The sequence below is a fragment of the Scyliorhinus canicula genome, chromosome 8 (assembly GCF_902713615.1).
Source record: "Scyliorhinus canicula chromosome 8, sScyCan1.1, whole genome shotgun sequence".
In the NCBI taxonomy this organism is placed as follows: Eukaryota; Metazoa; Chordata; class Chondrichthyes; order Carcharhiniformes; family Scyliorhinidae; genus Scyliorhinus; species Scyliorhinus canicula.
The window spans coordinates 34,474,187-34,502,165 of record NC_052153.1 but is presented as its reverse complement, the minus strand read 5'-3'; the positions used below and the strand labels follow the sequence as shown (position 1 = coordinate 34,502,165).

The 27,979-nt window shown below is 44.2% G+C and overlaps 1 protein-coding gene across 28 annotated transcripts in view; it reads right to left on the bottom strand.

Annotated features, from left to right (window-relative positions):
- The window catches only part of adgrl3.1 (adhesion G protein-coupled receptor L3.1), a 1,080,538-nt gene that overhangs the window by 82,711 nt on the left and 969,848 nt on the right, over positions 1–27,979 (bottom strand). For 19 of the 28 annotated variants that reach the window (XM_038804387.1, XM_038804390.1, XM_038804397.1 and 16 more), the window contains 2 exons: positions 22,457–22,523; positions 21,295–21,386 (listed from right to left, as the gene is read on the bottom strand). In XM_038804387.1, coding sequence (XP_038660315.1) covers positions 21,295–21,386; positions 22,457–22,523 — 159 coding nt within the window. Of the gene's footprint in view, positions 1–1,579; positions 1,622–21,294; positions 21,387–22,456; positions 22,524–27,979 lie in introns of all 28 variants that reach the window. The other 9 variants (XM_038804386.1, XM_038804389.1, XM_038804368.1 and 6 more) reach the window with 1 other exon arrangement.

The following is a 27,979-nucleotide window of genomic DNA, read 5'->3' as shown; positions in this document are numbered from 1 at the left end:
GTTAGAACATAGAACAGTACAGCACAGAACAGGCCCTTCAGCATTCGATGTTGTGCCGAGCAATGATCACCCTACTCAAACCCACGTATCCACCCTATACCCATAACCCAACAACCCCCCCTTAATCTTACTTTTTAGGACACTGTGGGCAATTTAGCATGGCCAATCCACCTAACCCGCACATCTTTGGACTGTGGGAGGAAACCGGAGCACCCGGAGGAAACCCACGCACACACGGGGAGGACGTGCAGACTCCGCACAGACAGTGACCCAGCCGGGAATCGAACCTGGGACCCTGGAGCTGTGAAGCATTTATGCTAACCACCATGCTACCGTGCTGCCCTTCACATGTGTATGTTACCCTTGTCTTTCTAGGTGGTAGCGGTCATAGTTTTGGATGGCGTTGGTGAGTTCTTGCAGTACATCTTGTAGATGGTACATATATATTGCTGCTGTGTTTCTGTGGTGGAGGAGTGAATGCTTGTGAAAGGGGCGTCAATTAAGGGGGCTGTTCTGTCCTAGATGGTGTCAAACATCTTGAGTGTTATTGGCGCTGCACTCATCGAGACAAGTGTACTATATTCTATTGCACTCCTGAGTTGTGCCTTTTAGATGGTGGACAGTTTTTTCGGAGTCGAAGGTGAATTACTCATTGCACGCTTCCTAGCCTCTGATCTGCTCTTGTAGCCACAGTACTAATATGGCTAGTCCAGTTAAGTTTCTGGTCAATTGGAACCCCAGGATGTTGATGGTGTGGGATTCAGCAATGGTAATACCTTTGAATGTCAAGGGCCGATGGTTAAGTTCTCTCTTGCTAGAGACAGTCATTGCCTGGCACTTGTGTGTCATGAATATTACTTGCCAAGTGGAAAGCCTGGATATTGTCCAGATCTTGCTTGATTTGGACATGGACTGCTTCACTATTGAGCGGCTTGCTACACCATTTCAGAGGGCTGTTAAAAGTCAACAATATTGCTTTGGGTCTGGTGACACATGTAGACAGCAGCAGATTTCCTTCTCGAAAGGGCATTAGTAGACCAGATGGGTTTTACAACAAATGTTTCATGGTCAACATTACTGAGACAAGCTTTTATGTACCATGAATTGAATTTAAATTCCACCAACTGGCATGGCGGGATTTGAACCCTCGTTCCCATAACATTAGCATGGGCTTCTGGATTACTCATCCAATGACATTACCACTCTGCCATCATCTTCCCCTAACAAGTATTCCTTTGATGGAAATAAACTTTCAGAGCTATGGTAGCAAATCGGGGGAATAGGATTGACTGGATTGCTTTGCACAGAGCCAGTAAGAGCTGAATGGTCTCCTTCTGTACCATAATGGCTCTATAATTCAATTAAGAGTTGGCTATTTCTACCAGGAGACTGCAAGGTGACTTACTCAGCAGATGCTTAAGGCTTTTGTTAATGGTGTTAGAGCTATCATTAATCTCTATAAATAGTTTCTCTGCAAGCTCATGGAGAGCCAATATAGCTGGTAATCACAAATCAATGAGATTACTTAAATACTGATGACTGTCATTTCAACCCTCTTCAAGAAGATACCATCTCTTACCCTTGCCATTCCACATTAACGGAGCCATCGTAAAATCGATAGCTGAAACAAGCAAAGAGAAAAACACAAAATAGAACAGAATTGTTCATATTGATTCCCATGAATAGATGCACATTAATGAACAGTGTAAAATTAAAATTGGAGCAAAAAAAAATTGGACCATCAGGGGAAAAAAAGTAAACTTGGAGAAACATTGACTGGCTTTATTTGTAAATTCTTTTTGAAGCCCATTGCTTCTGCGAAGACATTAATTTTGCTGGTTTAAAAACAATCCAGCTCAAACCTATAACTATTACTTATAGACATCTTAGTAAAAATTGCACAAAGATCATTTTCAAGCAGAGTAATGAAATTCCATAGGAACTGATGCATTTGGCTGAAAGTTGGACATTTTAAAGCATCAACAAAATTTAGGATAATATTTTGATGCTCACCATGTAGAAATTCAAATACATTTGGTGGTATAAAAAGCAGCCATTTCAAGCAAGGTCACCCAAATTTGCTATTGCATAATGCCTGTCACAGATCCACAATATGGGTATGCCACAAGCTGCAGTAAATAGTCCACTGTTTTATCTGCATTCACAATAAAGTATTACATTTAATAGACTTAACTGACATTTCACCACATCACCAGCCCTTTCAACATTTTAAGTAAATGTGAACAGCCCTAAAAAGCAAACTAATCTGAATAAAATTCAAACCTCTTATAGGCAGATAACTATCTCACCAAGTTTAGTGTATAATTTCAGACTAATAGGAACAAACTCTATGCAGTGTTGGAATTTTATAAACCCTCAAAACAAATATAAACACAGTAAGAAGTCTTACAGCACCAGGTTAAAGTCCAACAGGTTTGTTTTGAATCACTAACTTTCGGAGCACTGCTCCTTCCTCAGGCATTTCACCTGAGGAAGGAGCTGTGCTTTACAAGCTAGTGATTTGAAACAAACCTGTTGGACTTTAACCTGGTGTTGTAAGACTTCTTACCGTGTGCATCCCAGTCCAACACCGGCATCTCCACATCAAATATAAACACAATCAAAGTATATTGTTCCCTGCAAAAAAGGTTGTCCAGGAACTACAATAATTTAGGTTGAATTTTTTTTCCACAAGAAGATTTTGCAACTCTGTTATGTTCCTGTCGGATGGCCTGATTTATATTACAAGAACACTTGCAGCTAAAGCTAAAAATGATTTATTAACATTAACTGTGGGTCAAATATATTCAAAACAGACGAATAACAGTATGAAGATACACAAACCACTATCTCTCTCCCAGCTCACCAGTCAGTCTGAGGTCACCTGACTCGAACATTCACTTGTATACTAATGAACTCCTAGTGGTCAGTCGGTGAATTACAATACAACCATGGTATCACTACATCCCCTTTCCTTTGAAGGAATAAATTAATACATTATCAGTATATTTACATGTGGTATCATAAGCCAGAGTCTAACAGTATTATTTTTTTTCTTTAAAATTTTAAAAACTTATTTAATAAATATATGTACATACACAAAAACAGCAAGCATAGTACATACAAATAGTCCAAATCTCCAAATTGAGTCAATCACGTTTTCTTCTGACTCTGGTTGATCTTCTCAATGTTTGACCTTGCTGCTCAGAACTTGTAGTTTCAATGTTCTCCATGACATTCTCATGCTCAGGAACTGCTGACTGTCTGACACTGCAGCTGATGTTGATTCTGACATAGATTCGTCATCCATCACGTTGTTGTGAAAATCTTCTCTGGTTTTGAAGAGTGCCCAATGATTTCTTCTTAAAACCAACCCATCCTCTATCTGTACATTGTAGGAATGCGGTGCTACTTCTTCAAGTACAGTGGTTTTTCTCGACCAATTGCCTGATTCTTCTATTCTTACAATGTCATCACTACTCAGCGGTGGAAAAGGTCTAGACACTATCATAGAACTGCATCTGTTTTGCTTTAATGTTTTGCATTTCCTGCAGTACCACTTCATTCTCCTCCTTTTCCAAGTATGGAAGTGTGGTACCCAACCTTCTATTCATAACAATAATGAGTAACTCTGCTGGCAATCTACCATGTGACAATGGTAACGTTTTGTAGCGTGATTTTGCGAGATATGGATCAGATTGGCTGCCCATTGCTTTCTGTAATGATTGTTTTACTTTTGGGACCCATGCCTATATGGAGCATCACCATTTTTTTGTTTCACACATATCATGGAATTTACCCCATTGATAGGTTCTTCTATCTTCGTGATAACCTGTGGTTTCATATCTGATAAAGGTGGTGGGGTAGAAATGCAATTGTCATGCACATCTACATCTTCAGCAATTTCACTACTAATAGTTTGTATCAGTGTTTTAGTTAACGCATCTTCTTTAAATTGTATCTCGTTGGTGAATGGTAGTGTCCATTCAGTGTCGCTGAATTTGCTGAAAATGTTTTCAGAATTGTTGGAGTGTTGATCCAATCCGTTGTGGATGCTACATACCAACTGCACTAATTCTTCACAGGACTGATCCCTAATAATGAATCAAAGGCCTCTGATACAATACAGAATGGGACAGAATAAACTGTTTTCTTCACCACCACTCAGGTCACAAGCACCATTACATTTAATGTTTGAACCATTATAATCTCAGAGATATTTTGTGATTTCTTCTAATCGGCTGAATTTTTAGAATTTTAAAATCAGTCATGCTGATTAAATTGGCTTTGGCACTAGTGTCTAGCCTCAGTTGGATCACTGTACCATTCACTTCATGTGGTAGGAGCCATTTGTCCTCATCAACTGCAAATGGAGCATTAGTTTGCATTTTTAAAAAAATGCTGGAGAATTTTCTGATGTCTCCAAAAAATTATTCTTCCCTGTTATTACTCCAACAAACATTGCGATGTTTCATCTCTGGAGACTGTGTCTTCCACTGTCCTGACTTATCTGGGGTTGAGCTTAGAGTAACAATTCTGAGCAAAGTGACTTTTTTTCCTTTGCATCTGGAACAAAACTTGCCAATTGCTGGACTGCCTTAATTTGTGCCTTTGACACCTCATGTTTTACACAGAAATACTTTGTCCTGATTTTCACCTGTTGGTGCGCGAGAAGCTGCAGGAATTTTCTCACCATTTTTCAGCAGTTTCCTGCCTTTATGGAAAAAGGGCGGCAACCTCCAGGAAGACACTGCCATTACTGAGAAACATTTCAGAATGCTGGGCTGCTAGCTCGTGAGCCTGACAGATCTGAACTGTTTGTTCCAAAGACAGCTCCGAGTCCCTCAGCATACTTTCAATCACACCAAATCATGGAAGATTCCACCGCAGAAAAATTACAGGTTTTAGCTTTTAACTTTAAATCCATGATGAAATGATCTGTGGACTAGTGACTGAGGATAGGGGCCTCACGGTAGCATGGTGGTTAGCATCAATGCTTCACAGCTCCAGGGTCCCAGGTTCGATTCCCGGCTGGGTCACTGTCTGTGTGGAGTCTGCACGTCCTCCCCGTGTGTGCGTGGGTTTCCTCCGGGTGCTCCGGTTTCCTCCCACAGTCCAAAGATGTGCGGGTTAGGTGGATTGGCCATGCTAAATTGCCCGTAGTGTAAGGTAATGGGGGGATTGTTGGGTTACGGGTATACGGGTTACGTGGGTTTAAGTAGGGTGATCATTGCTCGGCACAACATCGAGGGCCGAAGGGCCTGTTTTGTGCTGTACTGTTCTATGTTCTATGTTCTATGACTCTTCTGTAAACACATAGCGCTCATAAATTCCATTCTTTCTGGGGGTGCAACGTTCATCAAATCTTTGAAATACTTTGTTAAAATATTTACTATCTTCATCGTTTGCAAATTTAAATGTATTAAACACAGCAATTGCTTCTGGCCCTGCCGCTATTAGGAGCAGTGCTACATTCGTAAATCTGATTGATCTCCTAAATTTACTGCAGTAAGAAACAGATTCAATTGTTGTTTAAACACACGCCAGTTGCTGTCCACATTATCGTGAAATCTGAGACTCATTGGTGGCTTTAATAACTTCATGTAGTTAATTTGTGCAGTCTGCAAAATCTTTAAATCTTTGTGGACCTCGTGATAATTTTTTCTCAGTGTTTAATATCACTGACACTATTTAAGAAGGATGTAAAAATACTGTTTTTTGGGAGAATTGGTATCTATTTAGGGATAGTTATATTTAAAATGTGCTGAAAGCTGTGTCCACTTCAGTGTTTAATACCATTTAACCCTGGTACCATGTAATGTTCTTGATATAAATCAGGCCATCCGACAAGAACACTTGTAACTAAAGCTATAAACGATTTATTAACATTAACTGGGGTAAAATATATACAAAACAACAGACGAATAACAGTATGAACATACACAAACTACTATCTCTCTCCCAGCTCACCAGCCAGTCTGAGGTCACCTGACTCTGACATTCACTTATATACAAATGAGACACCTAATGGTCAGTCAGTGAATTACAACACAACCATGCGGTCCCTACAAGCTCTATCATTTTTCAGCTCTTCAAATGGCCATGTTGCTCACTGTTGATTAAATGTCTACTAAACAAAAAGCCAGGGTTACTGCATAGCGATTCGCGCTAAAAGGCTATGGGTGTTAAACCTGCCCTGAAAAGTTCAGATAAATCATTTATTTATTATAAAAATGAACACAACACTGAAAATGCAACAAATAATACACAGGATGAAAACAAAAAGATGATCCGAAAGCTGATTGGAGAAATTAATTTCACTTTTCAATGTCTGAAAGGTGTGCTCTAATTCTCAACTGGCAACTGTGGTTACTGTGAAAATGCAGCACGTGTCCCCGATAATCATTTGAGGGAGATTGTGTGAAGAGCAAAATTAACTGGATATATTTGAGGGATTACAAGGAATAATACCTGACAAAGGAACACAGCCTGTATTCCTGAGCCATTTTAGTGTAACTTTCAACGTTATGTTTAATTGCACTAAAGCAGACTGCTTCCTATTCCCTCAAAAGCATTGCAGACCCTGGTTAATTATTAATCAAATAATAATTTTCAACCCTGTGCCCCTGCCATCTATAGTCAACAGGTTGCATTAAATATTAAACAACATTTAATGAAATCGATACAATCAGAACAAATGAAGAGGCAGAATGATTACATCTTTAAGTGTCACAGACCTGTGATCACCACAAAAGGTTAAATGATTAGAATGGAGAGCTTCAGCAATTTGTGTTTCACAAGCAATATTCTGCAATCAGAAAATAAGTCATGTCCGCATACACAGGTGTGCATAATGATTAATGCCTCTGGTTTCTACATTTTCTCCCCGTCACTGAACTCTTGAAGATGAATACATTAGACTGAATTTTACACTCCTCTGGGGATGGGATGACAGGCAGGCAGCGTGCATAAAATTGGGCGCAATATCATGGGCACCATTCCAGGTGCTTACCTCCCCTCCCTCCCTTACCCCTTATGTGACAGGCCTGCCCACCATAGACCAATTAGTTGCCATTTAAAGGCCTCTTCCTATGGCTTTCACTGGTCAGGCTGATGGTAAACAAGCTTCCAGAGAGGTACCTCCGTTACGATACTCCTGGGTCCTTCAGAAGCCCTCCTGAAATCTCATGCCTCCACCTCCATTTCCCCCATAACCTGCACACCATGGTTTCCCAACTCCCTTGCCAGTATGTGCCAGCTTTCCCTTGGTAATATTTCCCTCCGACTTACCTCGCTGTTCAGCTCCAGGAGTGATAACCGTCAAGGACTGGATGCAGTTCCAGCAGGGACCATCGCTCCAAGTGCTGGTACTGGAACCTGAGAGCTGTTGGTCATTTGATTGGCTGGCAGGTCTCCTGAATTAGGACTTCCACATAGGTGCAGGTGGAAGTCTTGTCTCGAGGCACTTGATGGCCGACCACACATTAAATCAGGGTGATCAACTATCCTGATTTCTCCGGGATCCTTCTGCAATTTGGCATCTTGCACGCGCGTGTCCTGGATCAACCTATAAGGTCAGGCCCTTATTTTGTATGTGCATCAGATGTGACAGATTTGGGGCTGTCCTGTGGGTGCCCAGAGGGTGGATCCAGCAGGCCTTAGCATCGGCGTCGGGTAGCACCACCCAAACCTGACAGGTTCGGCAACACCCAGCACCCCCAAGGCTACTGTGCAAGCCGACAGAGAGGAAGACGAGCTCATCCTTCAATATTTACACTTGGCAAGATGGGGGTGGGGGGCGCGGCGAGGAGGGGGATTGGGACCTTGACCAAGTGTAAAGTTCCACCCGTTGTTTCCAGAAGGCTCAGGAAATTATGGGCTTCTTTGAGGCGATGACCAAGGTTGTGGAAGTGAGGGTGGAAATGTGACCAAGAGTAGCAGTCTTTGGGGTATCGGACCTACATATGTGGAAGAAGGCGACATCTTGCTTTTGCTTCCTTAATTGCACTTCGGATAATCCTGCTCAGCTGGCAATCAGCAGCATCACCCACAGCTGTGGACTGGCTGGCAAACCTGTCGAAATTCCTCTATATGGAAAAGATCAAAGACACCATCCGAGGGTGGGTCAAGGGCTTCCACAAAGCGTGGGGACTATTCATCAGCCTGTTTCAAGACCTGTTTGAGGCCAGTAGCGAATAGGAAGGGAGGGCGTGGGGGGGACAAATAGGTGCCAACAGACTACACAAAGCAGATAGGAACAAGGAGGAGGTGGGGAGGGAAGAGAGGCAGCAAGGGAGAAACCCAAGGAAATAACAGATGGGTACACTTGAAAAGAGCCAGAGGGCTCCCTAGCAAAGCTGTCGGGATAAGAAACACAAGACAAAAGACAAACTATAAAATCTATTGCAGAAGAAAGGGCAGAAAGGGGAGAGCCGATAAAATAAAATCATATATCATAGGAATGTCCCTTTAAGAAAGGTTTTTGGCTTATCACATGGCTGATTTTGTGGGCGGAGCTGAGCTGCGGTTTGTTTTACTTTCACTTTTAGTTACTGTGGACTACAGACTACAGACAAAGAAAATAAGCGTTTTGGCCTGTCACTTTCTATTTTAATTTTAAATATCTGTTCCAGTAAAAATCACCTTGGTGGTGGCTTTAGATATAGTTTGCTTTCCGGAAGGGTTTGAACCTGATGGCGAGACGGGATAAGAATCTCAGGGAAAGCAAGTCTTATTCAAGTGAGAATGCAGAGTGCTGTGCCATACCCTTGAAAGGGTTTTTTTGTTTTATGGGATTTTGTTTTTGAATTGGAACAGTTAAGGGGGAATTCATCAAGTGTTATACATAGATTACTGTAGCTGTGGGTTGTCTTTATGTTTGCAATTGATAAAAATTGTTGCTGTTTATTTATATACAAATGTTAACTAAGTTCTTAGAATAAAGCTTGTTTTGAATAAAGTTTCCAGGGAGTCTGTTGAATGACACCCGAGGCAAAGGCTTTTAAGAACATAAGAACATAAGAAATAGGAGCAGGAGTAGGCCATCTGGCCCCTCAAGCCTGCTCCGCCATTCAATGAGATCATGGCTGATCTTTTGTGGACTCAGCTCCACTTTCCGGCCCGAACACCATAACCCTTAATCCCTTTATTCTTCAAAAAACTATCTATCTTTACCTTAAAAACATGTAATGAAGGAGCCTCAACTGCTTCACTGGGCAAGGAATTCCATAGATTCACAACCCTTTGGGTGAAGAAGTTCCTCCTAAACTCAGTTCTAAATCTACTTCCCCTTATTTTGAGGCTATGCCCCCTAGTTCTGCTGTCACCCGCCAGTGGAAACAACCTGCCCGCATCTATCCTATCTATTCCCTTCATAATTTTAAATGTTTCTATAAGATCCCCCTCATCCTTCTAAATTCCAACGAGTACAGTCCCAGTCTACTCAACCTCTCCTCATAATCCAACCCCTTCAGCTCTGGGATTAACCTAGTGAATCTCCTCTGCACACCCTCCAGCGCCAGTACGTCCTTTCTCAAGTAAGGAGACCAAAACTGAACACAATACTCCAGGTGTGGCCGCACTAACACCTTATACAATTGCAACATAACCTCCCTAGTCTTAAACTCCATCCCTCTAGCAATGAAGGACAAAATTCCATTTGCCTTCTTAATCACCTGTTGCACTTGTAAACCAACCTTCTGTGACTCATGCACTAGCACACCCAAGTCTCTCTGAACAGCGGCATGCTTTAATATTTTATCGTTTAAATAATAATCCTGTTTGCTGTTATTCCTACCAAAATGGATAAAATGGATAACCTCACATTTGTAAGGTGTAAGATAACCTGCTTTTGTGCTCATCTTAGCCAAATTCAACATATAGGTTGCAAGAACAAAGAAAATTACAGCACAGGAACAGGCCCTTCGGCCCTCCCAGCCTGCGCCGATCCAGATCCTTTATCTAAACTTGTCTCCTATTTTCCAAGGTCTACTTCCCTCTGTTCCCCACACGTTCATATATCTGTCTAGATGCATCTTAAATGATGCTATCGTGCCCGTCTCTACCACCTCCGCTGGCAAAGCGTTCCAGGCACACACCACCCTCTGCGTAAAAAACTTTCCACGCACATCTCCCTTAAACTTTCCCCCTCTCTCCTTGAAATCGTGACCCCTTGTTATTGACATCCCCAATCTTGGAAAAATCTTGTTGCTATCCACCCTGTCCATACCTCTCATAATTTTGTAGACATCAATCAGGTCCCCCCTCAACCTCTGTCTTTCCAACGAAAACAATCCTAATCTCCTCAACCTTTCTTCATAGCTAGCCCCCTCCATACCAGGTAACATCCTGGTGAACCTCCTCTGCACCCTCTCTAAAGCATCCACATCCTTCTGGTAATGTGGCGACCAGAACTGCACGCAGTATTCCAAATGTGGCCTAACCAAAGTCCTATACAACTGTCACATGACCTGCCGACTCTTGTACTCAATACCCCGTCCGATGAAGGCAAGCATGCTGTATGCCTTCTTGACCACTCTATCAACCTGCGTTGCCACCTTCAGGGTACAATGGACCTGAACTTCCAGATCTCACTGTTCACCAATTTTCCTCAGGACTCTTCCATTGACCATATAGTCCGCTCTTGAATTTGATCTTCCAAAATGCATCACCTCGCATTTGCCTGGATTGAACTCCATCTGCCATTTCTCTTCCCAACTCTCCAATCTATCTATATTTTGTTGTATTCTCTGACAGAATGTGTTGTTTCTCCAACACAAAATTAGTCTTTGTATCATTTGGCCTTGTATATATTTTTTACTGTAAAAAGATATGGCCAATCCACCTACCCTGCACATCTTTGAATTGTGGGGGCGAGACCCACGTAGGCACGGGGAGAATGTGCAAACTCCACATGGACAGTGACCTGGGGCTGGGATCGAACCCGGGTCCTCAGTGCCGTGAAGGAGCAGTGCTAACCCTGCACCACTGTGCCTCCCGCATGTGGGTTGTCAATGCAGATTGTAGGTTATCAGAACACTCTGCAATCTATCTATATTTTGCTGTATTCTCTGACAGTCCTCCTCGCTATCTGCCACTCCACTAATCTTAGTATCATCTGCAAACTTGCTAATCAGACCACCTTGTAGGTCAGGTGGACTCGATAATACACTTTGGAGTTTCTCAGCCCTGGCCCATAACATGTGTAAATAGTACATAATAACCATCCCAAACACCTGCTGCATAGTGTACAAATGTAAAATTCAAGAAAAATATTTAACAAAAAAAAATGCTGAGGCTGGCAGGTGGAGCTGAGAAGTTTGGCGGGTCACCCTGTTTCGGGCTTGGGCTGATGGAAGCGCACTTTACTCAAGAACACAATTTCCACACCAATCCCCCCCCCCCTCCCCAATCCCAAAGTCTGACTCTGGGACTTAGAATCTGGAGATGATTTATAGCCCCAGTCGTGGTCATTGCTGCTGCTGGGACTACAAGCTCAAAAGGGTTTCTGTCAAAATTATGATGGTGGAACATAAAATTCCTGTCTAGGTTTCCAACCCAAATGTAACTTAGCATTTCACAACAATTCTCCTTATGGGAGGAAACATAGGAATCCCAAAAGATAAAAAAAACAAGAGCCATCTAGTTCATCTTCTAACATCCTGACAGTTATATGATGCAATGGTAATGAAATTGCTGACACAGCCATGAAACACTCCACCAACAATATCCTGAGATGATTGGCACGCAACAACCACAAACACCTTCTTTTGTGCCAACTAGTGAAGAGTTTTCCCCATGATTCTCATTGACTTCAGCTTTACTAGGGCAACACTTGGTCAAATGCTGTCTTGATTGTCAAGTGCAGCCACTCTCACTTCACTGCGGTTTGGGCTTGGTCTGCAATGTGGGGTGGAGCCAAATCATCCTGGCAGAGCCCAAACTGTGCAGGTGAGCACATTTTTGTTAAATGCCAATTCATAGCAGAGTTGATGGGATGGGAATTTGCCAGGCCATGCCTGCCCTGCTCTTGTCCAGCATAAACCAATATTGTAGCTGTAATGAAACAACTTGGCTAGCAGTGCGGCTTGTTCTGGAGCACAATTCTTCAAAGCACCACAGCTGGGGCGTTGTTGGGGACTATAGCTTTTATGGTCATCTCTTTCTCGATGTCACATGAAGCCTGGTTTCTGTAATGGTGAAGACCTCAAGGAGAGGCCGAGACAATTGCCTTCAGCTTATGTGAGCCATTGTTCAGCTGTTGGCAGTCTGAGATCCGTGACAAGGCTCTGGCACAATAACAATAGCTGACACTCCCGTACAGTACTGTACAGTACCGTACAGTACCCCCCCCCCCCCCCCCCCCCCCCCCCCCCCCCGGGACCGGACCGCTGGAAAGCCCTCCCCCCCCACCCTTGCAGTCCCCCAGGATTGATGGCAAGTATCCCCTTTCAGACACTACCGCCTGGCGCTGTCAACTTGGCACCGTGCACTCCGAGCTGTGGCAAGGGAGTGAGTACCCTCCCTTAAACGTGTCTCCAGGGTACCAAGTTAACTTGCCTCCAGGATACCAAGTGAGGACCTTGATGGGAGATGGAGTCAGGGGCACTTGGGCTAGGCTGTAGGGGCTCAGGTCGGGGATCTTTCCTGGGATAGGTGTTGTTCAGTTGGTCTTCTCATCTGCAGCCCTTAAACTGTTTGTCAGCATGTCAATATTAAGTTCTCTGAAAATAAAGTGGTAGTCTTCCCACATAAACCCTTTAAACTATCAGCATGCCAAGTTCAAAAATCTGTGAGTTTAATACGGTGGAAAGCTTGAAGTATTTTTTTCAGTGTCAATTTAATTGTTTTTCAACTTTTTCAAGCCTGTGTGCACGCCTCGAATCTTTGGACTCCATTGTTTACATCCAATTTCACAGGCCTTTCAAAAGCCTCTTGATTGACAGGACCAGGTAATTTCAAAGGAAGGTCTACAGTTGTTTATTTATATAGCTTTACAGGGGTCGATTAACTCATCAAAGAGCAGCTGTTTAAAAAGAAATTACAATTAAGGGACAATTTTTGCATGGCAAATCCACCTACCCTGCACATCTTTGGGTTATGGGGGTGAGACCCATGCAGACACGGGAGAATGTGTAGATCAGCTGTTTATTGAGGAGTTGTTCTGAGCAGTCTGTCTTTCTAGGAAGCTCTCGACATGGATTTGGCCAGCAACACGTATGCCCAACAGGTAAAATTCTGCTTAGTAACAGCAGTAACACGAATGTAACAAGACATGGTGGATGCAATCTGCCCAGCAACAGGTGTCATGGACCTGCCCAGTCACAGGTAGAAATTAGCCTAGCGATAATTTTAATGTTGTTTAGGGAAAGGGGAAGTCTGAAGTTGTTTAGGGGCTGCAGATATAGTTTGGAACAAGAGGCATGTTCTACATAAACTGTGTGTGTATTTAATGATTCATATATTTAATTGTCCAAGAGTACGGTAGCCCTGTTCCTGTATATTTAGCTTTTCTTTAATTTTATAAATAGTCGCCAATAATTGTTACACGACGACTGGGCTGGTTATTCTCACCGGGGCTTCCCTTGTCTCCTCACACCATTGCAAAATAAACAAAATTATACACACCCACAACCCACTGTTCCAAGTTGGGATACCCTCACAGATACAAGTAGTGTGGCTTGTGACACACTTAAGAACAAAGAAGCATCCTCTTTTTAAAAACTGGCAAGCTGCTCGGTCCCTGCCCTTTAATAACGGTGCCCCAAACTCAAAGTGAGAGTACAGCTGCCCTCCCCACCAACTTCGCCGGCATCTGGGCTTCAGTGACATCCTCCTCCATCACCAGCCTTGCCAGTATCAGCAGCTCTCTCCCCCCCCCCCCCCCTCCCCCAAAAGGATCGCTGGCTTTAGGGGCCCTCCAAAAGGGTCAGCCTTCAGGCACTGCTCCCTTCGAGCTAGCATCAGCTCTCTACTCCCAATCGCCACTACAAGGATCTCTTTACCCACACTCAGGTGAGTGACACCCCACCATGGGGTCACCAAATGCTTCCCCTTCAATCCCCCCCCCCCCCCCCCCCCCCCTGCGGCACTGTCCCCTTTCAGGTCTCACCTCTTGACAGTGCCAACCAGCAGTATCCCCTGTCACCCTGACAGTGCCAACCTGGCAGTATCCCCTGTCACCCTGACAGTGCCAACCAGCAGTATCCCCTGTCACCCTGACAGTGCCAACCAGCAGTATCCCCTGTCACCCTGACAGTGCCAACCTGGCAGTATCCCCTGTCACCCTGACAGTGCCAACCAGCAGTATCCCCTGTCACCCTGACAGTGCCAACCAGCAGTATCCCCTGTCACCCTGACAGTGCCAACCAGCAGTATCCCCTGTCACCCTGACAGTGCCAACCAGCAGTATCCCCTGTCACCCTGACAGTGCCAACCAGCAGTATCCCCTGTCACCCTGACAGTGCCAACCAGCAGTATCCCCTGTCACCCTGACAGTGCCAACCAGCAGTATCCCCTGTCACCCTGACAGTGCCAACCAGCAGTATCCCCGTCACCCTGGCAGTATCCCCTGTCACCCTGGCAGTGCCAACCAGCAGTATCCCCTGTCACCCTGACAGTGTCAACCTGGCAGTATCCCCTGTCACCCTGACAGTGTCAACCTGGCAGTATCCCCTGTCACCCTGACAGTATCCCCTGTCACCCTGACAGTATCCCCTTGTCACCCTGACAGTGTCAACATGGCAGTGTCAGGTTGGCTGTGCCAAGGCACTGCTTCACCAAGGGACTATCCGGGGCTCCATTGGTCATCACGTCTGGTCTCCGATAGTGGAGACCAGTAGTGATTCCCATCAGCCTCACGCTGTGCCGTGAGGGCTGTGGGTATACCGGGAGACGGGAGAATCCGGCTTTAAACAGAAGCACATATTTAAATGCTCATTTAAATATGTTGAACTGGGTCGTGCTGGCAGCGGTATGAACCAGACTTCATCACCGGCAGCAGGCTGGAGCATCGCATTCTATTCCACGCCCGTCTAGTGGCTCTCCTACTATTCTCCCGGCATAACAGGATGTGTACCGGGCGCAACCAGCTATGTAGTGTTCTTTATTATCAATACCCTCATGGATAGATGCATCTGAGACAGGCAGATTGATAAGGATGAGATCAAGTCGGTTTTTCTTTTGTGAATCTAGCATCTAGTCCTTCAGTGAGCGGTGGTGTTAATAGACAGTCTTGCTGATGAACATTGAAGTCCATTCTGTACCCTCACTACTGCTTTCCCATGTTGTACAACGTGGAGGAGTTTTTGAACAATATATTTGTTCATGAGATGTAGGTATCGCTGCCAAGGTAAGCATTTATTGCCCATCACTAATTTCCCTTGCGAAGATGGTGTGAACCACATCCTTTAACTACTGCAGTCAATGGGCGAAATCCACCGTTGCGTTGCGCCTGAAAGGCAATGGGTCACGGCGCAATGCGATCAGTAGATGCTGGGTGATCTCTTTTCCGGGGAGGCCTTCTGAGGCCCCCAATCTACCCAAATGGCCGTTCGATAGAATGTTGTTTCTAGGCGCCACGAGAAATACCCGGCTAATCGTGCCCGTTACGGGATTCCATTCCCATTTGGGTAGATCGCTCCCAACATGTGTGGTGAGGGTACACCCACCGTGTAATTAGGGAGCAAGTTCCAGGATTATAGCTCAGCGACAATAAAAGAACAGTGATTATATTGCCAAGAAAGGTTTGTCTATGACTTAGAGGGGAAATCCTCGGTGGTGGTGGTGTTCCCATGTATTTGCTGCCCTTGTGATAGAAGTCACAGGTTTGGAATGTGCTGTCGGAGGAGCCTTGGTGAGTTTCTGCAGTGCATCTTACTGAGGGTACACAATGCTGCCGCTGTGTGTTAGCGGGGGAGAGAGAGAACATTTAAGATAGTGGATGACATGTGGGCTAATCAAGTGGGTTGCTTTGCCCTGCATTGTTGTCGAGCATCTTGAATGTTGTAAGAGCTGCATTCATCCAGACAAGTGGAAAGTATTCCATTGCACTCCTGACTTGTGCCTTATAGATGGTCGACAGGCTTTGACAGTAGTAGGTGGTAACCAGCAGGAGATACCGATCTCTCAATACCGGCTGGGAAATAAACATTGCCTCACAGTGTGCCAATATTAAATTTAAAAAAAAAACACATGGTAGCGCTTCAGAAACAGTGTAAAATTTCATTCACTGCTCTCTGAAGAAAAATCCTGAACTGAATATTTACTTCAAAGAAAACCTTCCTCGTACAAACAGTGTGGAAATATTAAATAGGGCTGCTCAAAAAATAATGGCTGAATGATTGTAATCTTGATCTTAATTCTTTCTCCTCTCTTCCACGCCTAATGGTACATGAGGCAGATGAAGCAGTGCTTAAATAAAATCAAGATACTGTGGATCGGAAATAAAAATAGGAAGTGCTGTAAACTCAGCTGGTCTGGCAGCATTTTTGGTGAAAAGACAGCATCAATGGACACAGAAATGGAGCTAATGTTTAGAATCCAATATAACTCTTCTTCGGTTGCAATGCTATCAGACCCGCTGAGATTTTCCAGCATTTTCTGTTTTATTATGCAAACACATGCTTAAGCTTGTTTCTGCGCTGTTTTCCTGAGGTAGATGACCAGCCTGGTTACCAGACTTTTGAGGGGTACCACGCCATATCAACATAGAAACCCGGCTCTGGGCCACTGTCCGTGTGGAGTTTGCACATTCTCCCCATGTTTACGTGGGTTTCGCCTCATAACCCCAAGATGTGCAGGGTAGGTGAAACGGCCACGTTAAATTGTCCCTCAATTGGAAAAAATGAATTGGGTACTCTAAATTTATTTTAAAAACCCATAGAAAACAGAAGCTTTCGGCCCTTCGAACCTGCTCCGCCATTCATTATGATTATGGCTGATCATCTAGTTCAATACCCTGATCCCGCCATCTCCCCACCCCCCACCCCTCCAATGACCTCTTTAGTCCCAAGAGGCATATCTAATTCTTTCTTGAAATTACACGTTTTGGCCGCCATGGCTTTCTGTGGTCGTGAATTCCACAGATTCACCAATCTCTGGGTAAAGAAATGTCTCCTCACATCAGTCCGAAAAGGTTTACCCCTTATCCTCAAACTATGACCCCTAATTCTGGACTCCCCACCATCGGGAACATTGTTTCTGAATCTACCCAGTCTAATCTTGTTAGAATTTTGTATGTTTCTATGAGATCCCCTCTCACTCTTCTAAACTGCTATGAATATAATCCTAACCATTTCCTTTTTAGGGCAGCATGGTGGCACAGTAGTTATCACTGCTGCCTCATGATGCTGAGGATCCAGGGTCGATCCCAGCCCTGGGTCGCTGTCCGTGTGGAGTTTGCACATTCTCCCCGTGTCTGCATGGGTATCCCGCCCACAACCCACAGATGTGCAGGGTAGGTGGATTGGCTACGCCAAATTGACCCTTAATTGGAAAAAAAAAAATTTGGCATTCCAAATTCATTAAAAAAATAGAATATAATCATAACCAACTTAGCCTCACCTCATATAACAGTCCCACCATCACCAGGAATCAGTCTGGTAAACCTTCACTGCCCTCCCTCCTTAGCAAGAACATCCTTCCTCAGATAAGGACACCAAAACTGCACACAATACTCCATGCATTGTGGATTGCAGTAAAACATCTCGATTCCTATACTCAGATCCTTTCACTATGAAGGCCAACATACCATTTGCCTTCTTTATTGCCTGCTGTACCAACGTGGTTACTTTCAGCAACTGATGCACATAGGCAGCACGGTAGCACAAGTGGATAGAACTGTGGCTTCACAGCGCCAGGGTCCCAGGTTCGATACCCCGCTGGGTCACTGTCTGTGCGGAGTTTGCACGTTCTCCCCGTGTCTGCGTGGGTTTCCTCTGGGTGCTCCGGTTTCCTCCCACAGTTCAAAGACGTGCAGGTTAGGTGGATTGGCCGTGATAAATTGCCCTTAGTGACCAAAAAGGTTAGGAGGGATTATTGGGTTGCGAGAATAGGGTGGAAGTGAGGGCTTAAGTGGGTCCGTGCAGACTGGATGGGCCAATAGCCTCCTTCTGCACTGTATGTTCTATGACACCAAGATCTTGCTTGAGTATCCACCTCACTCAATTTACATCCATTCAAATAATAATCTGCCTTCCTATTTTTGCTAACAAAGCAGATAACCTCACATTTTTCAACGGCATATCCTCCAGCCCTGCCCCTCCAGGTTCACCGGGAAAATTTCACTCTTGCTCAGGTTGAGTTTGTAGTCGGAGAAGGCTTCAAACCCTTTCAGGAACTTCATGATTCCTTCCATGCTAGCTTGGGGGTCTGAGACGCAGAGTAGCAGATCGTCCGCATCGAGTGAGACTCTATACTCTCTGTCCCCTCTCTGGATATCTCTCCAACTTTTCACCGCTCTGAGGGTGATCTCCAGTGGCTCGATGGCTAGGGCGAACAGAAGTGGGTACAGCAGGCATTCCTGCCTTGAGCCCCTGTGCCCACTCAGTCAGCTAGTCCAAATTTCACTGAAGCATCTCTGTATCCTCGTCACAGCTCACCCTCCCATCCAACTTTGTATCATCTCCAAATTTAGAGATAATACATTTAGTTCCCTGTCCAAATCATTATTATATAATGTGAACATTTGGGGTCCTAACACAGATCACTACGGTAACCCACTAGTCACTGCCTGCCAATCAGAAAAAGACCCATTTGTTCCAAGATTTTACTTCCTGCCTGCTGACCAGATTTCTATCCGTCTCAAGACACTACCTGTAATCCCATGCGCTTTAACTTCACATATTAATCTACTATGTGAGACCATGTCGAAAGCCTTCTGAAAGTCTAAATAAACTACATGCACCGATTCTCCCTGGTCAATTCTACTAGTTACATCTTCAAAGAATTCCAGTAGATTTGTCAAACATGATTTTCCTTTCGTAAATCCACACCAAATTTGTCTGATTACACCACTGCTTTCCAAATGTTGTGCTATGAAATCCTTGATAATGGACTCCAGCAACTTCCCTAGTACCAACGTTAGGCTCACTGGTCTATAGTTTCCTATTTTCTCTCTACGTCCCTTTTTGAATAGCGAGGTTATATTAGCCAGCCTCCAAACTGTAAGAACCATTCTGGAGTCCAGAGAATTGTGGAAAATGACCACCGATGGATCTACAATTTCTAGGGCTACTTCCTTAAGTACTCCAGGATGAAGATTATCAGGTGCTGGAGATCCCATTAATTTCCCAAAAATGATTTCTTTAATAATATTAATTTTCTTCAACTCCTCACTAAAACTTGTGTTTCTCAGAACGTCTGTTATATTATTCATATCTTCCGTTGTGAAGACAGAAGCAAAGTACAAATTTAGTTCCTCAGCCATTTCTTTATTCCCTGTTATGAATTCCCCGTTTCTGAGTGTAAGGCGCCTACATTAGTTTTTATCAATCTTTTTCTCTTGACCTACCTATTGAAACTTTACAGTCAGTTTTTATGCTCCCCGCTAGTTTACTTTCATATTGTATTTTCTCCTTCTTAATCAATTCCTTGGTCTGCCTTTGCTGAATTTTAAACTCAGTCTATTGCTCACTCCATATCAATCATGGCTAACCCAGTGACTCTCCCACTCTTACTACCTGCCGCAGGTATATTGGAAGAGGTTACAGGTTGATAATCAACCACTTTGGCCAGACATGTTATCAATGTTCATTCTGAGGTCACGGGATCTTTGAGTAGGAGTTCAAGCCAGAGTTCTTGGCTCAGAGGCAGGGATCTACCCACTGTGCCACAAGATCGCCTAGTACTTGATCTTAACAGTTACTTAAGAAGTCAGGCTTCTATTTACTTCAATTGACTACTAGCCCTGTATGCAATCTATTTGCGCGAGTTAGGCTTTCTGGTTTAATATCGAAGCCTAAGAAAATTAAAGATCTCATCAAAATACATAATACACAATATAGGTAAGTAAAACCCAGCTTATTTGTTCAAAATGTAAGTCAGGAAAACTGGACAAGTAGGCATGAGTGAGAAGTTGTGAGAAATACATTTTGAGAAGCTTTCAAAACTTTTGGACTGGGGGATAAATATTTGCAATAATCTGCCAAGCATTAATAAAGAAAACAAAATGAAATTGCTCAGAATGTAATAATAGGATAATTGATGTTTTATAGAGACGTACTGCAATGGGTCAGGTTCTCTTTTCCTATCCTTTATGTTTTGATCAGCTGTGCCCAATTCGAACCAGCTGAGCTATGCAGGGAATCAGTGACAATTATTCAAAACATTAGGCAATGGAAAAGTCATACTGGGCTATTGGGGAAACCCCCCCACAATGATGGATTTGATATTGGATTAGACTGTTGGAAGTCACTAGTGTGGAAATGATTAAGACCACAGGAATCTTCAAGATCAAAACAAAAACTGCAACACAGACACAAACTATTATAAAAGCTACACACCCAGCTTGCTGTGTGGTCATGCTAGCCTGCCCCGAAGCTCTGTTCAAATGTCTATACAATTGCATGTTAGTTTGCTACCTGCAAAAAACTTTTCTCAAAAAAGCCACAGATTTCCAGCACTTTGTGCCTTCAATTTCATTTGAACTGGCTGCTTGCCAGAGCAATGGTTCAGGGTTGAACCCTATATTACACTGCCAAGCAGCTCCTTAAATGGCAACGTAAGCAGAGATCTGAAACACAATAGCCAATCTTTTTCACGGTATGTGCATGCGGCATGGAAATTCCGCACGGAATTTTACCTAAAAATTGTAATTTGTTTCGAGGCAGTGGGCCAAGGGAAAGTGGAGAAAAAAAGATGTGTGCCGGAGTTAATTACTTGAGACAGAAAATAAATGCTGGTGTAAACTTTGAAACACAAGGTCAAGTTCAAACTGAAATGGTGCTTACTTTCTTTTGTGTCACCCCACTTATGACCTACCTGATGTTGCAGCGGAGGACGAGACATCTGGGGCAGGATTCTCCGCCGGCGGGATGCTCCGTTCTGCCTGCACCTGGGGGTTTCTCGACAGCGTGAGGCTGCCGGCGTAACGGAGAATCCCGCCGGCAGGTCAGGGCAGAAGCGTGGTGCAGCGGGGCGGAGAATCCAGCCCCTGGGTTTATAATATATTATTGCAGCTTGAAGTAACACATAACAGGCAAAAATCTGGGAACTATTTTTTTGTTTTAGATCCCAAATTAACAACAGCTTTCTCAAAGAAGAAAATGCTCATAGAAGCTGACAGTAGTAACTTACTTGATATTGTCCAAGCAGCTAGATTCTGGCTTCAACACAGTTGTATGATGGAACATCTTGTACAGAGCAATCCCAAGAAATATCACATTTAACTGCAAGTTTAAGAAAAGGAAAACTAAATTAATTTTAAAATGTCTCCTCTTTTAGGGTTCCTCCAGTCCCGCACACTATTTCCCACATAGTTAAATTTTGAAAAGAAATTATTTGTTCATGGGACATTGGTGTCGCAGGCTTGTTGCCCATCCCTAATTACCCTTGACAGGGCAGGTATGAGTCACATGTAGGCCAGATCAGTTAAGGATGGCACATTTCCTTCCTGAAAGGACATTCGTGAACCAGGTGGGTTTTTCCGAATATCGACAATGGTTGCATTTGACATTTTTAATGAATTCAAATGTCACCATCTGCAGTGGCAAGATTTGAACCCGAGTCCCCAGAGCATTACTCTGGATCTCTGGTCCAATGACAATAGACTACACCACCACCTCCCCTAGATTCTACTGGCTAAATAACTTTCCCTTGAGTTCATTCTTCCTCAATGAGCATGCAAGACACTTACATTCAGTGCTATTCCTCCCTCTGTCTGACATCACATATTAAGACATGCAGGAAAGAATCTGCACACTCTCGATTCACAGTGCATTGGGTATTTGAATGGCCTATTCCTATTTCTGTGTCCCTAGCGACGTGTCAAACCAATGTCCCGTCCTGTCACAACTAGTGACTACTGACTGCTTCAGTTGTGTAATACTTAAAACTCAGAATTGGCATTGTTATTAAAAATATTACATGCTTGTAAATAGAAGCAAAACAATTGGTCACCTTGACTTTAAATTAAATCTGCAGAGATTATAATGATCGTTATAATATACCATGACCATTATATATTTTCATAGTTTTATTAAAGTATGAAAACACCTATTCATTACAATTCTTAATTTACTGTTTCACTGCAGTTAGACATTTTGGACACATTACGACAGAAATCTCCATCATATTCCTTTACGTACCAAAGCCCTATAATTGCTTGCAGTGACTAAGTGGGTCAGGGAGGAACATTTATTTTTAAAATGAATGCCTATAAATTAAGAACATACAGAAAAGGTCCATTGAAAGTCTGTTTTATGCCCTTGGAGGTGGTGTGTTAATTAGCAGTACTTACCATAATAATCAAGGTCGCAGGGCCTATAAAGCTCCAAATGAAGTAGGTGTCGAGCCTCAACCAACATCTGTAATGAAACGCAGGGGACAGCAAGCATTCAAGGTCTGAGTGTGGGACATACATCAACAGCAGTGGACTGACAGAGAGGAATGTACTCGGCAAAACCGCTGAGAGCCAGGAATTATTACACCATTGTTCATTTAAATGTTGAATTATAGGCTCAATTTTTGACAGCATCACTGATGGAGGAAGATAATTAACTCTTGGAAAAGAAAGCAGAAAAATGGCACAAGAGCCGATGACAGCACATGTTTGCCAGCACCTGCCTCAGCTGTCAGACAATCATCACTGGGAAATAAAAACTTAACACAGCCATTACATCTTTCAGCTTAAGCTTCCTTCTCCGCCCCACTAACTATAACCTGTCAATCATTTATCTAACAGGCCAGATTAAAGCAAAGTCCTATCTAAAGTAAGGCAAAGAGCATGATTTGAACTTTGTTGAGCTGCGGTGATCAGGTTTTCAGATTGTTAAAATTAATGTCATTAGTTCCTGGCTTGAAAACATTACCAAATGCTCATACAGATATATGACCTTCAACTAAATTATTAATCACGTAATTTCCATTACGTTGAAATTTGTAGTTCTCTTGAAAATTACCTTCTTTTTCCAGTTTCATTTATGTGATAGATGGACGAAATGGATTTGACAAGTACATTCAAATTGAATTACGTACTTTAAAAAAAATGGATTCTAAATTAGACTGAAAATGATGGGTTGGATAAATCCATTTAAGCACGTAAAACATCCTTATATTTGCTGGGGTGGATTCACCATTGCCCAACTTTGCGATCGGAATTCTCTATCGGGCAGAGAATGGAGCGCCCCTGAAAAACAGGACTGGCGCTGGTAGGCATGGATGGAGGCTCCCCAAAGGCCGGGTGTAAGTCACTGATGGGGATAGAAGTGCAGTGTGGACTCCATCATCTCAAAGGGGCCGGGGGGGAGCACATGGTGAGGGTGGGTCAGCAGTACAACTTAGGGTGACCATCTAACCCGGTGGCATTGGATGGTCAAGCGAATCCTCATCTTACTGACATTCGCTGTGTTTCCTCCCTCCACCCGCAGAGATAGATATTTCGGACTACAACCTGCAATCCTAGCAATCGACCTGGGTGCTGCTGCAGTCGCTGTTTCGTGATGGTGACAGTGCAGAGAAGACGCTGCATGAGAGGAGCCTACCCCGGAATTGCAGGGACTAGCTGGTAAGGCTCAAGTGCCGACTGTCCACCAGTCCAAGGAGGAGGTGGGAAGGCGGCGCAGCATCAAGTCACATTTATACCACGGCGCTTATCCTTCAAGGAGCTGCCGGATCGTTGGTGCTGCCACCGACTCCACTTCACCAGGGAGACAGTGTTCCACCTGTGCCAGATGATACGAAGATTGGTGGAATTGTGGATAGTGAGGAGGGCTGTTGTTAGCTTCAAAGAGACATAGATAGGATGCAGAGCTGGGCTGAGAAGTGGCAGATGGAGTTTAACCCTGACAAGTGCGAGGTTGTCCATTTTGGAAGGACAAATATGAATGCGGAATACAGGGTTAACGATAGGGTTCTTGGCAATGTAGAGGAGCAGAGAGATCTTGGGGTCTATGTTCATAGATCTTTGAAAGTTGCCACTCAAGTGGATAGAGCTGTGAAGAAGGCCTATGGTGTGCTGGCATTCATTAGCAGAGGGGTTGAATTTAAGAGCCGTGAGGTGATGATGCAGCTGTACAAAACCTTGGTCAGGCCACATTTGGAGTTCTGTGTGCAGTTCTGGTCACCTCATTTCAGGAAGGATGTGGAAGCTTTGGAAAAGGTGCAAAGGAGATTTACCAGGATGTTGCCTGGAATGGAGAGTAGGAGGTGGGATGTTGTTGGAGTCTAGGGGATTTGGGGCAGGTGTGAGGAACAAAGAACAAAGAAACATTACAGCACAGGAATAGGCCCTTCGGCCCTCCAAGCCTGGGCCGATCCAGATCCTCTATCTAAAACTGTCACCTATTTTCTAAGGATCTGTATCCCTCTGCTCCCTGCCCATTCATATATCTGTCTAGATGCATCTTAAATTACACTATCGTACCCGCCTCTACAACCTCCGGCGGCAATGCGTTCCAGGCACCCACCACCCTCTGCGTAAAAAACTTTCCATGCAAATCTCCCTTAAACTTTTCCCCTCTCACCTTGAACTCGTGACCCCGAGTAATAGAGTCCCCCACTCTGGGAAAAGCTTCTTGCTATTCGCCCTGTCTATACCTCTCTTGATTTTGTAGACCTCAATGAGGTCCCCCCTCAACCTCCGTCTTTCTAATGAAAATAATCCTAATCTACTCAACCTCTCGTCATAGCTAGCGCCCTCCATACCAGGCAACCTCCTCTGCACCTTCTCCAAAGCATCCACATCCTTTTGGTAATGTGGCGACCAGAACTGTAGGCAGTATTCTAAATGAGGCCGAAACAAAGTCTTATACAACTGTCACATGACCTGCCAATTCTTGTACTCATTACCCCTTCCGATGAAGGAGTGAGTGATGGGAGTGATGCGATTCGCACAGAGGTGGATACTCATCCCAGCTGCTCAACGGTTGTTTATCTTAGATAATAGAATCCCTACAGTGCAGAAGGAGGCCATTTAGCCCATCGAGTCTGCACTGACCCTTTGAAAGACCACCTTACCTCAGCCCAATCCCCCACCCTATTCCTGCAACTCCACCCTCAGGGGCAATTAAGCATGTCCAATCCGCCTAACCTGCACAATGTTGGACTGTGGGAGGAAACCAGTGCACCTGGAGAAAACCCACGGAGACACGGGGAGAGTGTACAAATGTCACACAGTCACCCGAAGTTGGAATCGAACCCAGGTCCCTGACACTGTGAAGTAGTAGTACTAGGCCACTGTGTCACCGTTGTTATATCATTGCATGCCGGTGCTCTTGATGAGGCTGCCAACCGTCACAGCCTCTGCCACCTCATCCCAGGCCTAGTTCAGTATAGCAGGCCAAAGGTTGCCACCGCTCCCTGGGGAAGAGCGTGTCCCTCCATTCCTCAACAGCATTCACCATCTGGTCAATGTCAGCATCCAGGTACCTTGGCACAGGTGCTTTAACAGCCATCTTCTTGGCTGGAATGACAGTCTGTGCTGAGTGGAGCACTTAAAAGCTGAACCAGCTGAACAGGCTCCGAAAGAGATTCCCGATCCCAAATCAGACGCCAGCAGAGCCGGGACGCGGGCTGCGGGATCTATTTTCATGACATGAATTGCTCCTCGCCGGTGCTGCTAGCAGCATCTCGCATTTATCGCGATTCTGCACTGGCAGCAGCCTTTAGTTTCCGCAACGGAGATTCCAGGCCGCTATTCCTGTTTAACATCAGTAGTTCAGAAATAGCCACAAAGCAAGCAAGTTATTCATTCTATTGAAGAGTTCCAGAGTTCACAGTTTTAAACAAAGCATTGCATTAGATAATTCTAGGGACAGTTGGGAAATATGTACTGTGTACAGAGTACTGTGAATATTGGAAATCTAAAGTATGAAACAGAACTTGCTGGAAACACTCAACAGGATAGGCAGAAAGAGAAAGACGGGAGAGAAAAATAGAGTGAAGATTTCAGGTCCAAGCTCTTTTTTCAGAACTGGGAAAAGTAAGTGAAGGCGAGAGGATGGTTGGAAAAAGAACAAAAGTCAAAGTCTGTGGCATGGTCCAAGATTAAATGAGAAAAGTATTGATGGTGCAAAACCAAAAGGACGAAGAAGGAAAGACATGCATAATGTGTCCAGATGAAGTATGAATGGCAGAATCATTAACAGTTGCCACCCAAAAGCAGATACAAGATAGAAAAACACGAGAGAAACAAAGCACAACCAGCAAAGAAAAAGGAAACAAAAGGGGGGGTCGAGATTATGAGCTAAAATTGTTGAACTGAAAAGGATCTGTAAATTGTCTAGTCAAAATCTGAGTCGCTATTCCTCGAGTTTGTGTTGAGGTTAGCTGGAGCACTGAAGGAGGCTGAGGGCTGAAAGGTTAGAGTGGGAGCAAGATGGAGAATTTATCCGGAAAGGCAACTGGAGGCTCGGGAGCTCCTTGGAGCAAAGTGAAGGAGTGAGGGCAGAAGTGCGTGAGATGGGAAAGATATGGTTGAGAGCCCTGTCATCAATGCTGTGGGGAAATCTTCAGTACAGGAAAAAGGAAGATATTTCAGGGGCCCTGGTATGGAGGGTCTGATTGTTGAAATAGAAGAGACAGGGAAACTGGAGGAATTGAGCAGAGTCCTTCCAGGAAGTGGAGGGTGATGAAATGTAGTCAAGGTAACTGTGGGAGTGAGTAGGCTTCTGAGGAATATTGGTAGATGGCCTATCTTCAGAAAGGAGACAGAGAAATTGAGGAAGGAAAGAGAAGAGTCATAGATGGATGGTATGAAGGGGAGAGAAGGGTAGAATTTGGAATTAAAGGCACATAAATGTATCAGTTCAGGGTGAGAAAGGTTACTTAATAAGAGAAGCTCCCATGGTGTTGGGGGTAATATATTAGCATTGGCTAACTGATAGAAGAGTTAGGATAAGAGGGGCATTTTCAGGATGGTGACCTCTAACTAGTGGTGTGCCACAGGGATCAGTGCTGTGGTCACAATTATTTACAATATATAATGCCTTAGACAAGTGAAGTACTATTGACAAGTTTGCGGATGACACAAAAATAGATGGGAGGGCAAGTGAGGTGACACAGAGTCTACAGGGGATATAGACAGGTTAGGTGAGTGGGCAAAAACTTGGCATATGGAATATAATTTAGGAAATTGTGAAGTTATGGACTTTGGTAGGAAGAATAAAGGAGCTAATTCGACTACACCTGAAATCTGTGAAAGTTTTGGTCCTCTTATCTATGAAAAAATATCCAGACTTGATGGGACAAATGGCCCACTTCCGTTCCTCTGTCTTATGGTCTTACAGGAAACATAATCAGTACAGCCATCAATGTACTTGAAAAAAAGATTGTGGTGAGGGTGTGGGGAGTTGCCGGGTAGGACTGGAACGAAGAATGTTTGAATATCCCATAAAAGACAGGTATAGGTAGAATCCATGCAGATACCTGCAACAACACCTACTATTTGAAGGAAGTGATCAGAATTAAAAAATAAATTGTCCAGCCAGATGATATTGGACACTATTTAATGGGAAGAAAACAGCATGCAGCACCGAGAGCAACCCCACTATCACATGGGACTCTTTTTCTAGCCGCGGCGAGGAATGCCTGCCGAGACCGCACTTACTTGCCAGTGCAGGAAGAGGTCGGGGCACCATTTCCAAGTTCTGCCCCAATCCGTTGACCCCCCCCCCCCACCGCTGCATCCGGACCCCCCCCCACAATTTACCTGTTTGGGGTCCTGAAGTCCCCCTCACAAGGGTAGGGCACCCCCAGACCCGATCCCCAGCACTGGCAACCTGGCACTGCCAGCCTGGTGCTGTTACGCTTGGACCATGTTTGT